Source organism: Sinocyclocheilus anshuiensis, unplaced genomic scaffold (genome assembly GCF_001515605.1).
Source record: "Sinocyclocheilus anshuiensis isolate Anshui unplaced genomic scaffold, SAMN03320099.WGS_v1.1 scaffold496, whole genome shotgun sequence".
NCBI lineage: Eukaryota > Metazoa > Chordata > Actinopteri > Cypriniformes > Cyprinidae > Sinocyclocheilus > Sinocyclocheilus anshuiensis.
Window position 1 is genome coordinate 69240 of NW_015555736.1, and position 13452 is coordinate 82691.

Consider the following 13452-nt stretch of genomic DNA (forward strand, 5'->3'; position numbering starts at 1 on the left):
TCAATAAATCTGATAACTTTCACATGATACATGCAAGGATACCAGAAGTTTGACTTTTCAGCTTTTAAATTCTACTGAATACCGTTTTGTTGCAAGTCTTTAACAGTGCAAATTGATATCAGGAATATTTCTGTAACAGGAATAGTTTAACTAAAATAAAATAGCTGAACTAGTTGAACTAATAGTTGAATAGTGAACTAATAGAATAGTTGAACTTAAAAGAAAATAAAAATGCATTGCAAGTTTGAATCAGTGACAGAAATGCAAGATTTTATTTAATAATAACATTCAAATTGATAAAATATTGGTCTGTTTTTTTTCACACAAAGCTATTATATATTTTCATAACAATTTATACTGATGTCAATTTTTTTTTTAAAGATATTAATACTTTTATTCAGCGACGAATCATTAAATTTATCAAAAGGGGCAGTAAATAGATTTATAATGTTACAAAAGATTTTTATTTCAATTAAATGTTCTTTTCTATTCACCAAAGAACCCTGAAAACAAAAGAGTTGATGGTTTACATAAAAAATATTAAGCAACACAACCATTTTCAATATTGATGATAGTTATATAGTGAATATAGATGATTTCTGAAGGATCATGTGACAGTAAAGACTAAAGTATGGCTGCTGAAAATTCAGCTTTGCATCACAGGAATAAATGACATTTTTAAATGAAAACAGTTATTTTAAATTGTAATAATATTTCACAATATTGCAATTTATTTCTATGTTTTTGATTAAATAAATGCAGCCTTTGTGAGCATAATACACTTCTTTCAAAAAAACAAACAAATCTTGGGTGAACTGTTTTTATAAATGGCAATTACTACGGTAGTACACATTGCACGCAATTATTATACAAAATAGGTGACATTAACAACCAACAGCATCTAAACCTCCTGCCTGGATCTGCTTGGTTCCTGTTGTGTTCATTACAGCATTAGTTTGGTTCTCATGGCTGACCTTCTTGAGAAAGTCTCAAACACACACATACCTAAAATCAGACTTGGCCTGACCTTAAAGTGAAGAGAGTCATTCTCTCCAGGTATTCAGACACACAATAATAAATTACACACTTAAGTACACAGCTCTCATAGCTTTGCCGTTTGTGATAAGCAGAGAATGTCCTTTAATCCGCTAAAAGCCCATTGAGTGAGTGAGAAAACGCCTGTGTGTTTTTTCTCTCTGCAGTAACTCAAATGCATGCAGAGTTTCACACAATATCTAACTTCCTGTCGCTGTGGCATTAATGCAGAAGCCCAACGGTGCACCAGCAGGGCCCACAATAACAATCAGGCATGCGAGAGACAGCTCTTCTCAGTTCACACACCACCCGTATGTGTGTGTATGACCCTAAAAGCTCTCATTATAGGCGCAATAGATTTCTGTGTTTGCCCACTGTACTCGTAACACATGATAGTGTATCAGCAACCAATGCTTGACATTCTTCCAGGTCGTTCATTGCAGATCTGCAGCATTGTCTTCTTTGCTTGCATTAAACAGTCAGATAATGATAACGAATTGAGAAGTGCCAAGACAAGCATGTGAAAAAGTAGATCAATGGATGGTTGCGACCCTCAAATATGGATGAGATGAGACTCAAAGAGAAATATTTAACACAATCAATAAGTGCAGAGTTAATGTTATCTGTGTGAACGCTTATGCACCTCTTTGCTGACCTGATTTTGTTGACTGGACCCCAACTTTGAGGGAAACATATAGATTGTCTGTGTCTTTAAACTACTGATGGTTAAGATCAAAGCTTTTAAATTTAAAAGCGAGAGGTGTTTATCAGATATTTATGAGCATTTTTTAAAACTCTATTTGATGTGTAAAGTGTGATGCCAGATAAACTGGTCTGTAAGATACTGGTCATTAGACATCTCTCATGTGATCTCAGTAACTTCTACATTGTTTTAGAGCCCTAACACACACGGTTTTGTCATAGTTATACAAGAGAAAATATTCACATGCATTAATAAATAAAAAAAGCATTTATAATGCTTTTGTTTATGTGTATATTTTAACTGTTTAAGTAAGGGATAATGTACATCCAGCCGGTTGTTATCTCAGAATAAACCCCGACAGGGTGTATCTTGTATCAGCCTGAAGGGGTTTATTCTGCGATAGCAACCTGCTGGATGTACATTATCCCGCTTATTACACGGCTACTTGCCACATAAGTAAAAAATTAGATGCTAAATATTGATTTGAGGCAAGGCAAGGCAAGTTTATTTATATAGCACATTTCATACACAATGGTAATTCAAAGTGCTTTACATAAAAGAAAAGAAAAAAAATAATCACAACAATAAAACAAGGAATTTAAAAACTTTGAAAATGATTTAAATAAGTATGACCTGAACCATTTGATTACCATCCCAGAAAACCCGGCAGGAAAAAATGGCAGGAACAGGAATACGAAGTAAATATTTAATGTAAACAGAATATGTCACTAAACCTGTTGCTACAAGGACCACCATTTGCATTCAAGGAAGCCCTGAGGTCAGCATGTGGCCTGGCGGCAGGTGTTGCATATTCTCTCATGCATTGCATGCTGGCACTTATATGCGGGCAACTCGAGACCTGAGTCTGGCGGGGGTAATTTCCTAATTCCACAACCCCATCTTCACTCTATTGTTTGCTGTCATCTCTCAGACTGTCACTGTCAATTCAAAATGGCATAGTAAAATGTATATATGATGGGTCATTGGACAGCCACATTTTCCCAGCTTTTCTTTTCCATACAATGTTTCCTGGATGTGTCAGGAAAGTGGGGTTGTTTCCGGTCCACTCAGAGGGGTGTCTGCATGAAACTCTTCCATCTTTGCTTTTCCCATGTCCTTTTACTCACAAACCTGAAAGAGCAGTTTTCCTCTCTTGTCTATTGCATGGAAAACCGCATCACGTTTTTGACAGAAAATAAAAGTGATGGCTGTTTTTAGTTGTTGCAAATTTCAAGTGAATCCTCCTTTTAATGCTTTTTTCCCCCTTCTTTTTTCTTTTTTTTGAAGATAATTAATGATAGTTTTGATTAGTGACAAAAAATCTGGGCTGCTGGCTGTGTGTTTACTTATCTTTATTTTGAAATCACATTGACATTGTGCCTCATTCATGAAACACGGGCAGAATGTATTTTAGTGTAAACTGTTTGTAAAACCATTCTTATATAAAATATTACATTCAATTAATATACACAGAAATGCTGCTCATGATTCATAGATGAGGCCCACTGAGTTTAAATGTGGCTCTGGCTTTCGAGAAAAAAATAATTAGTTCCTAATTAATTAGACAGATTCCCTGGTTTGACTTTTTGACGAATAAAGGGTAACAGTGTATACAATCAATTAGAAACCTATCTATCTATTTTAGTCAATGACAAATTGACAATATGTAAAATGATTAAAATGTGTAGCAAATTGTGATCATTTTTATTCCAGAGGTTGAATATTTGCCCTTTTTTTTTAGCATTATCAATTATTATTAACATTTGAAAACTGTCCTTGTGTAAATCTGACAAGATAGCAGTTTCCAATATGATGCAACAATGCAGACTGCACTTTAGCTCCATGGTTTTGGTCATATGACGGATGAATAAAGCCCTTTTAAGTGGATTATAATATCTTTCTACCTCCTGTCCCGTCGGTCAGACAATGATTAGAGAATGGCTTTGTTTGCTCGCTCACAAAGAAAGAAAAAAAGGGGAGAGAGGGAGAGTTCTAAGAAGATGAGGTCAGAGTTCAAAGTTGTCGGGGGGTCAGAGGCAGAAGTTTGCTTCTGTGACAAAATGAGCTGCATTGAGGAGATTTGACCTTCTGTGACCTTGCTGTCACACTGGACGTTTACTAGAGAGGGCGATGACTTTAATGGACTCCAACCTGAGCACATATGTATGTGTGTGTGTGTGTGTGTGTGTATCACACGTTCTCCTTTCATGTTAAAGCTAAGAGAGAGACTCAACAGGGTGACTGTGAGAGAGTAAAAGTGGACCTGACAAGGCAGGATATTAACAAAAACACGTTTATGATTTCTGACATGTACATATAAAATTTGCACATATACATATGAAAACACACACACATAGACACATCAAATATAAATCGATTTCATCCATATGTCTGGGTTTTGGAAAGAGAATGGTAGGGTCGTGTGTGTGTGTGTGTGTGTCAGCAGTGTTGTTCTGGACTTTGCTGCCCTCTAGTGGAAAACAAGCATCACACTGTCAGTCTTGATTTGTAACCTGACCTATCCACCTTATTTTTCAACGTGGAAGTAAGCCGTTTACTCTCAATGTGTGCGAGACTTCCGGTTCATTAACCGCTGTAGGGAAATAACGACAGTAAACGGTAAAACGGTTTGCACTACAAACCAGTGTGTTCATAATTATAATAATACGTTAAAATAATATGGTAAGACACACCAGTTTGAAATATCAATCAGCAAAATTAGGTGTTTTGTACAGCTAAAAATAGCTGCAAGCGGGTCACATTCAATTTACAAATGGCCACGCCTGCTCTTACAGGAAAAACAAGGTGGATACTCAAAAAACATTTCTTATTATTATCAATGACTACGTTTACATGGGCGTCAGTAATCAAATTATTTACTTCAAAACGAGGTGTTTTGTACAGCTAAAAATAGCTGGAAGCGGGTGACACCAGAAGCCAGACACATTAAATTTACAAATGGCCACGCCCGCTCTTATGAGAAATATAAGGTGGATAGCTAGCTAGGTAGACAAACAGATAGATTTGTATTACATTTAATGCATTTCTATGTCACTACATAGAGATTTTTGGAGCACATTGTTCATCATATATTCATGCTTACTGTAGGCCTATATATAGCATATAAGCTGATGGGCATTAGTAAATATGTGTGTTTAGTGAACAGGAGTTTCTCACGCCAGACCTCATAGACGTGTCTGTACTCACTGAGGGCTCTGTTTCCTGCTATTGAATCAACAGCCCTCTTCATTTCTGCTGCCTTATAAAACAAACACTCCTCACTGATGATTCACTCTATTAGTGACGATATTTCATAGAGGCATATATATTTTTAACAGACTCTTGCCTGTACATTTTCTTTCATACACAAACTAACTCGCATACACTACCATTCAAGAACATTAAAAACTGTTCGTTAGCAATTTCGGAGTAATTTCTGAGCAATTTTCTGAGTTTCGTCACTATTTTTTTTCAGTGCAGTAAAAACAGTAATATTGTGAAATATTATTACTGTTTAAAGTAATGTTTTTTTTTTATTATTTTAATATATTTTAAAATGTAATTTATTCTGGTGATGGTAAAACAGAATTTTCAGCATCATTACTCCAGTCTTCAGTCTCACATGATCCTTCAGAAATCATTCTAATATACTGATTTGGTACTCAAGCATCATTACTTCTTTTTTCTTATTATGTTGAAAACAGTTGTGCTGCTTAATATTTTTGTGGAAAGCACATGATACCTTTTCTCAGGATGCTTTAATGAGTAGAACGTTCAAATGAAAAGCACTTATTTGAAATAGATATATTTTGTAACAATGTTAAAGTCTTAACTGTCACTTTTGATCAATGAAATGCATCCTTGCTGAATAAAAATGTTAATTAAAAAAAATACCTTTTTAAAAGAATTATTGATCCTTTATTTTCTATCCCATTCTTCTCTTCTCTATCCCCTCCTCCACTCAATCTCTCTTTCTCTTTGTCTGATCAAAGAGCCCCAGTTCTGTCAATGTAAGGTGCTGTTTGGGATTAACACACCTCTGGTTCAGGGTTTAATCTAGACTCAGACATGGGAACCGAGTGCACTGGCCATATGTCCTGGCGGAGACACGAAAAGAGGTCTAACCACACCACCGGGCCTCGGCCTTAGACCTAAACACCTTTCAAAATATTCATGACGAAAGGTGTTCTCTGAAACCTCTCTCTTCTTATTTGCTCAGGGCTTTGTTTCAAAAGTTGCTTGTTTATCAAGGGGCTTAAAGATCCTGTTCACCTGTCCTCACAGTTAAAGAGAAAGAAAAAGCCTTTTGGTCGCTCTTCTCTTCCTCCGACTGATTTAGCCGTTCGCTCTCTCTAAGATGAAGTGACAGAGCAAACATACATCACACAGCAGTGGAGTTTGAGTGTGACCGGGCCGGCTATTCACCCTGTGTGTTTCATAAACAGTGGATTAACCCCACTCACACACAGCACCTCGCTCACAGGGTGACGCCCCTGCGGCTGTAATACAATCTGACATTGTTTGTGAACTCCAGCACATTCCTGCCTCTAATTCTCTTTCTGTCTAACTGTCCCCCACCTCCTGCACACTGAAACATTAGCTCATGTCCACGCTTTCATTCTTTGAAAAGGGAAGGTTTGCCAATATGATTAATACAGGTCTTTACAGGGATTTGGAAAATGGGACAAAAAGATGAAATAAAATCTTCATTCAGAATGAGTGAAATTAGGCAAGCAATATTGTCCATAAGTCAGAGGGTTGAGAATAAATTATTACTTATTATTAATTATCAAAGAAAGAAACATAAAAGAATCAGAAAGTTTATTTTATGTTGTATGTATATTAAATGTATGTATTTTAATATACATAATATTAATTACACATTATTATTAACAATACTGAGAGATCTGTAATCTGTAAAATATACATATCTTATAGTTCTGTCAAATCTGTCTTTTTGAAAATAAAATTATAAAATAAAATAAAATAAAATAAAATAAAATAAAATAAAATAAAATAAAATAAAATAAAATAAAATAAAATAAAATAAAAATAAAATAAAATAAAATAAAATAAAATAAAATAAAATAAAATTAAGACCTGGCTGTGGACTTAGAAAGCAGCAGTTTTTTTTTGAGGGCTGTCAGCCTTTTTGAAATAAAGTAGTATTTTATTTTGGATTATGTGTTACGCATAATCCATTTGTGCCACTTATTCATTGCACTGAGCAATACTCTAGTACTGCACTATGTTTATAGTATCATATTACCTGCTTAGGCTGCTTTAAGCTCTACAAAAAAACCTTACTGCAATACTTGCATGAGTGAATCTGACAAAGCCTGTCTGGATCATATTTCACCCTGAAATCGAATCACGAGGAGTCAAATTTTCCTTGATACTTTAAGATATAATGGCTATCATATAGCCAGCTATGATGTAACTTTTCAAAACTCGGAAAGAAAATTCCAGTAAGAAGAGCAATAATACAAATGTTGTGATCTGATCTTTTCTGTGTGATCTTAACGTTTACTGTGGATTGGTTTATAAACCTGTAATATACAAATAATAAAACAAAATATTCATATTAAAACTAACCAATAAAAAGTACATACTATGATCTAAATAGTGGCACGCATGAGATTCTCATGTTGTGAGTGTTTGTCTCCATCTAGTGGCCGAACTCAAGTACACTACACAGATGCGGTTGTGTATGTTTTTATTCATGTATTGGTTGTATGCTATGGGTGCAGAAATACAGAAAAAATCATGAGTTGTTGTTAAAAAGGTCGAATTCGGTTATGTAATTGACTTTGTTTTCTCTATCAAATGAAGGTCACCATTTAGTCAAGTCAAGTCGTCAAGTCACCTTTATTTATATAGCGCTTTTAACAATACAGATTGTGTCAAAGCAACTGAACAGCATTAATTAGGAAAATAGTGTGTCAATAATGCAAAATGACAATAGTAAACACAAATTTTTCAGTTAAAGACAGTTCATCATTGAATTCAGTGATGTCAACATCCAGCTCAGTTTAAATAGTATCTTTGCAATCAAGTCAACGGTATCGCTGGAAATGAAGTGTCCCCAACTAAGCAAGCCAGAGGCGATTTAGTGGCTTAACTGTGTCTGTACTCACATTTAACCTCTTCAGGTCGTTATTGTTTGATTGTAACCCTTTTAATTAAATTATTATTAAACTTATTTGACTTATAAGTTACTATTAAATAATTAATTTATAATGCAACCATTTTTTCTAATATTACCTTTATTAAATAGATAATAAAATAATGAATTGAATTCTCACCAATAAAGGTTTCTTCTTCTTCTTCTTCTTCTTCTTCTTCTTCTTCTTACATTTACATTTACATTTAGTCATTTAGCAGACGCTTTTATCCAAAGCGACTTACAAATGAGGATAATAGAAGCAATCAAAAATGCATCTTCTTTTTCTTATCATCTAGCCTCTAGATATAATTGGGTCCCTTATTTTAGTTTAGTGCAAAATTAAAAAGGCTAAGAGGGGAGAGAGGCTTCAAACCACATGCTATTATACTATTTCCTGTATGAACTGAGCCAAATATGGTTATGGTGCACCAAATGTATATTTAAATATACACCCTAAGAAAGCACAAAAGAAGCATCATCATTACATTTTAAATTTGTTGTAGTTTTAGGATAACAATATAATGTGGGCGGTCATCACAGTAATACAATACAAAAAAATACCTTACAATATTATGCATTATGTCAATCATATAGAAATCACTTCCTTCAACCTTAATATAGACATGAAAACCAAGTTATTTGGTCCCCGAACCAGGCCTAATTTAACCAATCTTCTCCAAAATAAGAGTCAGGCTCATCATCATATCTATTTCTGTGGAGATGTCTCAGGCTGAAATGGTGCTGATCTCCTTTCATCTGTTCTTGTGAGCTCACAGCGGCCATCTTGATTGAAACTGTTGTGACGGGCCTCAGGAAGTGAGGAGTGTGTAATAGCAGAAGCCCCATGTATGCACTAATGCTTGCACATCTTGAGTGTCCCATGTGACTTGTACACTTCCTCCAAACGACACTTTCTCTCTCTGTCTTTGCTGAAATAGGTTTTGAGCAGTTTTTTTGGAATACAACCGAGAACCAGGTACGAGTGTCCACTTTATTATTTTTTTCAGCAGCAGCAGTGGGTTATGAGGACAGAATATATGAAATTAACAGAGATGATGCGACAAAAGAAATGTTTTCTGGGTGGCAGCTGTTTACTGAAGGCTTACTGATGGTTGCTTACATTTTCTCTAGACGTTTCTAAGTTAGATCTTTATTTCTTACATCTTTACTGCATATCAGGTAAAAAATAAGATATGTAGAGGGACAGATATGTGTTATTTTACATGCATATCTATAGCAAATTTGTATGTATATACATTTAAATGCATGCATATGGCATTATATGATATAATAGTATTATTGACCTTGATATATGACAATATGTCAGGTCAGAAGTTCAACATATGTTGTTTCTGAAATGTCTGATGAAAAGTATTGACTGTATGTGAACTAAATCTTTTCCCTGAGCTTCCCTGGCAGGGTGTCAGAACCGATAATTTGAGTGTTTAAAATATGAATATTTTCTTAAATTATAACTTTTATTGGAATTTAATTCCCTTATACAGAGGAGATTGCAGACTGTTACCCACTGTTAAAACCATCGTGAAAAAAAGCAACTTGTCATGCACGGCTGAAAGTGGCACTGTTTCCGTTGTGCTTTTTTTTTTCTTGAAGATTTATTTATTTCCTGTAATGCTAGCATGTGCTATCATAGCAACGGTGGATTTCATGGTTTACCAACTACAGAAATATTTGAAATATAAGTATACACATAATCAGAGTTTTTGTATTGCCGCAGATGGACAGATAATAGTAATCAAATAAAATAAAAAGAATAATATCAATATAATTAGGAAAAATAAGGATAATAGTTATTAGAATATGCTTAATGTAATACAATGTGATTTGTGCATCATTCTGTAAATGGCCACTGATCTGTACACTGTGATCATGACATGTTTACTAATTATAGTTCATCTTAAAGAAAGTGACAAAAAAAGAAAGAAAGTAGACTAGCGGTTGACAGAATTGTCACTGTCTAAAACCTGCTACAATAATGACAAAAAATGGCTGTCAGTGTGAAATGCACTGTAGAGTTTTGCAAGAGTCAGCTGTTTATTTGGAAGTGAACCATTTGACAAGTGAAGGCATTCTAAAATGTGATAGCTCAGATGCTGTAAAAAAAAAAAAAAAGGGTGACAGATGAGTTCCTCCACTCTCTGCTTGATGGTGCAATAACACTGTGTTGAAACTTTCACAAGAAACATTTGACATAAAAATCTGCTTACAGACAGCAAAATAAATAATGACACAATATTGAAATATGTCAAAGAAAACAACTGAATGTAGTCTATATATCACTATATGTAAACATTTTATAAAAGCTGAAATTGTTATTGTAGCTTAGATGAAAATGATTCAGGAAGTGAATTCAGTCCATGTCTTGAAAATACCAGTAGCATTTTGATATATTGAAAAATTTTAATGATTTTATCAATGTGACTGAACTGCAATATAATTGCCTGCAATTCTAGTTTGATGTCTCCAGTAACAGAGTTTTGTGAACAAGATACATTTAAAATAATTTTACAGAGGCATATGCTACTACAAAACCAATGCTAGTTAAGACCGGGGCTAGTTGTCACACAGGGAAGTTGTCACCAAGCCTACTCTTACACAAATGTAATATACTGTATGTAAATTTCCATATATGAAATATATTATCATGTGAAGTAAAAACATACATGTAACACATAGAAATTAGAACAATTTCATATATTAATCTATATATCTAGTCCATATAAATACGTAGCCTATATGTTTTTTATATGTGTAATACATTTCTGGGCATATAAATTATGTAAAACCCATTTATATATATTATATCTTATATCTTCATACAGCAAAATAAATAATGACACAATATTGAAATATGTCAAAGAAAACAACTGAATGTAGTCTATATATCACTATATGCAAATCATCTATCAGTTTATAGGTAACATATACACTGTAAAAAATAAATAGTAAGACTTTTGAGTTCTCTCAACAATAGTTCTTTAGTTCTGCTCAGTAAAGATACTTTGATTAGTCAATGTAAATTTGTTTGTTCATGCAATGCTGATTGTCTTATTTTGTTAATAGAAAAAATATTGTTACAGTAACTGAAAAAACAATTACTGTCATTGAGGTAATACATTTTTTACTATTGCCTGGATGAAAAACATAAAATGTGTAAAAAGTCATTACATTATCAAGTCTATGTTTGCTTACAAATGATACATTTTAATGGGCAAGTTAGTCTAATAAGTTGACAATATTGTCTTTGCTTGTATGACAACTTACAAGACACAAATACCCAGGGAATGTACATGAGTGTTTGAACATACTCTAGGCCTCAAAACTAGACACACTCAAGAATGGTGACAACCAACAAATGTTAAAAAGATGAGCTCTTTACATCACAGTACAGCAAATAACTAACAACAATGATAAAACAACAACAACATTTTTTAAATGAAGTCCGCAAACAGCAAAACAATCATCCTATAACAGTAACTGCATAATTTATTCATGCCGCAATGCATGCTGGGAACGCACAAAGCCTTAACATTTCAACAATATGAAATTCTTTGTTCAGTCAACTGTGTTTGACTAGTTGGGGCAACATTTGGGGTAATCTTGTTGGTCTGACAAGGGTTTTTATGTAGTTTCAAGAAAATAGCATCTTTTAGTATTGGAGACTCAAAAGGTTTCGTAAACTGGAAAATGTGCAATTGTATTTTTTACAGTGTATAGGGCAATATACTGTATGTCATATATTACATTTCTGTATGGATATATCTCAGTATCTATAAGGTTTTCAGACAAAAGTTCAGTTACACAAATGTGTGTTTTCTCTAGTTGTGGATTTGAATGTTGCTTTTAAACTCCTCGTTAAAAATGATATTCTTTTCTCGAAGTTAAAATAAGCTGCCTTTTAAACAAGTAAACCCAAAATCACACTGGAATACATTCAGAAAAGAGTCAAATATAAAATTAAGGCAATTTTTAACAAGAGGTTGAAGGGTGTTCTCAGAACAGGGATATTTTTCATAAATATTAGGTTGGAGCAAGTTGTCACATGCTTTTTATTGGTTAAATGTAATTTTATGCAATTATTTATTGAATGCTTTGATTATGATTGTGTCTGACTCATGCATAGTTTATATTTTAAGCCAATAAAAATGACAAATGACAGATTTTGTGTTATTGCTATTATTTTTCCTCAGTATCATAGCAATGCAGAAGCAGCCAGCAATGGTGCTTCCTGGAGCTGTTCAGATGAGGATCAAGAGCTCTCAAAGCAGCACTGGAGAGAGACTCAGCCAGACAAAGTCTATGGTCCTACCAGAACCTGACACACTACAGAAACCTGTGAGCATGAGCGCAATCACACAGTCCAGGACCAATTAAATGATTGTATGGCCCTCTGTCCATTCTGGAAATTCATGCTGCACGAGTGTGGGTAACTGCATTACATGCAACACCTTATTTGCAGTTTCCTGTTGCAATGGCTGTTTTTAGAAACACAGACACAGAACAGCAGAGGGCAGGCCAGCACTGCTGCACAGGGCCGGCTGCTTTCACTGCTGTGAAAATGTAGCCATTTTCACCAACCGAAAAAATGCACTGCATCTGTGTTGCTTGTTACTCTTGTAATAATTTTGTGTCATAGTCTATATTTTTATGATACCTAACAATAAAAAAAAAAAAAAAAAAATTGTAATTTTAATCAGAATTATGTTAGGCTATATGAAATATGCATGGAATTAAATCTTGTAAACATGCATGTAAATTAAATTTTGTGCAGTGACTCGAGAAAACAAGCCATAAATTGTAAGAGAAATCAAATAACGTGATAAGACATGATCTGTAGTTTAATAGAATGTTGCATATACATTTCTACAAAAACATATAAATAAATAAATAAATAAATACATAAAATATTATATTATATATTACAGGATTTATATTACAAAAAATTGTGCTCATAACTTAGTCCATAATTTCAAACAGCTAACAGAATATTATTTGGTTGAGAGATATTCATTTAGCAACACATGCTCTTTGTTCAGATCAACCGTCACCGGAGGAACCAGTCTCAGCATAACGTTGATGGTTCTGTTGGGCCGCAGGTATGATCTGTCGTACCTCCTCCATTACCACAATTGGGTTTTTAAATGTGTCAGCGAGAAGAGCCTGCAGTGACTGATTTACGCTCTCAAAAGTTCATAATATAATAATTATTTTGAAGAACGGAAATCTGAGCTGTGTAAACAGAGTTTAGTATTTCATTACACAATACATTTAAAGCCTGGTTTCAAAACCCCTTGTTCTTTTTTTTTAAACCAGTAAATTAACCAGCAAAATAAATGAAATGTTTCCAAACCTTTCTTTTAAGCTACTGTAGTTTTTAAATGCTGGAAGACTAAATAGTTTTGTGTTCGTGTACTGTTTACAGACTGTTTTAAAAGGAGAATATCTGAACAAAGCCAAAATTGCTGAAGGAGGAAAGAAATTACGGTTTGTCTATCTATCTATCTATCTATCTATCTATCTATCTATC

General features: G+C 34.0%; 1 protein-coding gene across 1 annotated transcript in view; it reads left to right on the forward strand.

Moving 5' to 3' along the window:
* The first annotated feature begins 8806 nt into the window (after nucleotides 1–8806).
* The window catches only part of LOC107673132 (rho GTPase-activating protein 15-like), a 36509-nt gene continuing 31863 nt past the window's right edge, over nucleotides 8807–13452 (forward strand). The window contains exons 1-4 of the mRNA XM_016466617.1: nucleotides 8807–8880; nucleotides 12116–12260; nucleotides 12962–13021; nucleotides 13348–13409. Of these exons, the coding sequence (XP_016322103.1) occupies nucleotides 12126–12260; nucleotides 12962–13021; nucleotides 13348–13409 (257 nt within the window). The 5' untranslated portion in view covers nucleotides 8807–8880; nucleotides 12116–12125. The remainder of the gene's footprint in view (nucleotides 8881–12115; nucleotides 12261–12961; nucleotides 13022–13347; nucleotides 13410–13452) is intronic.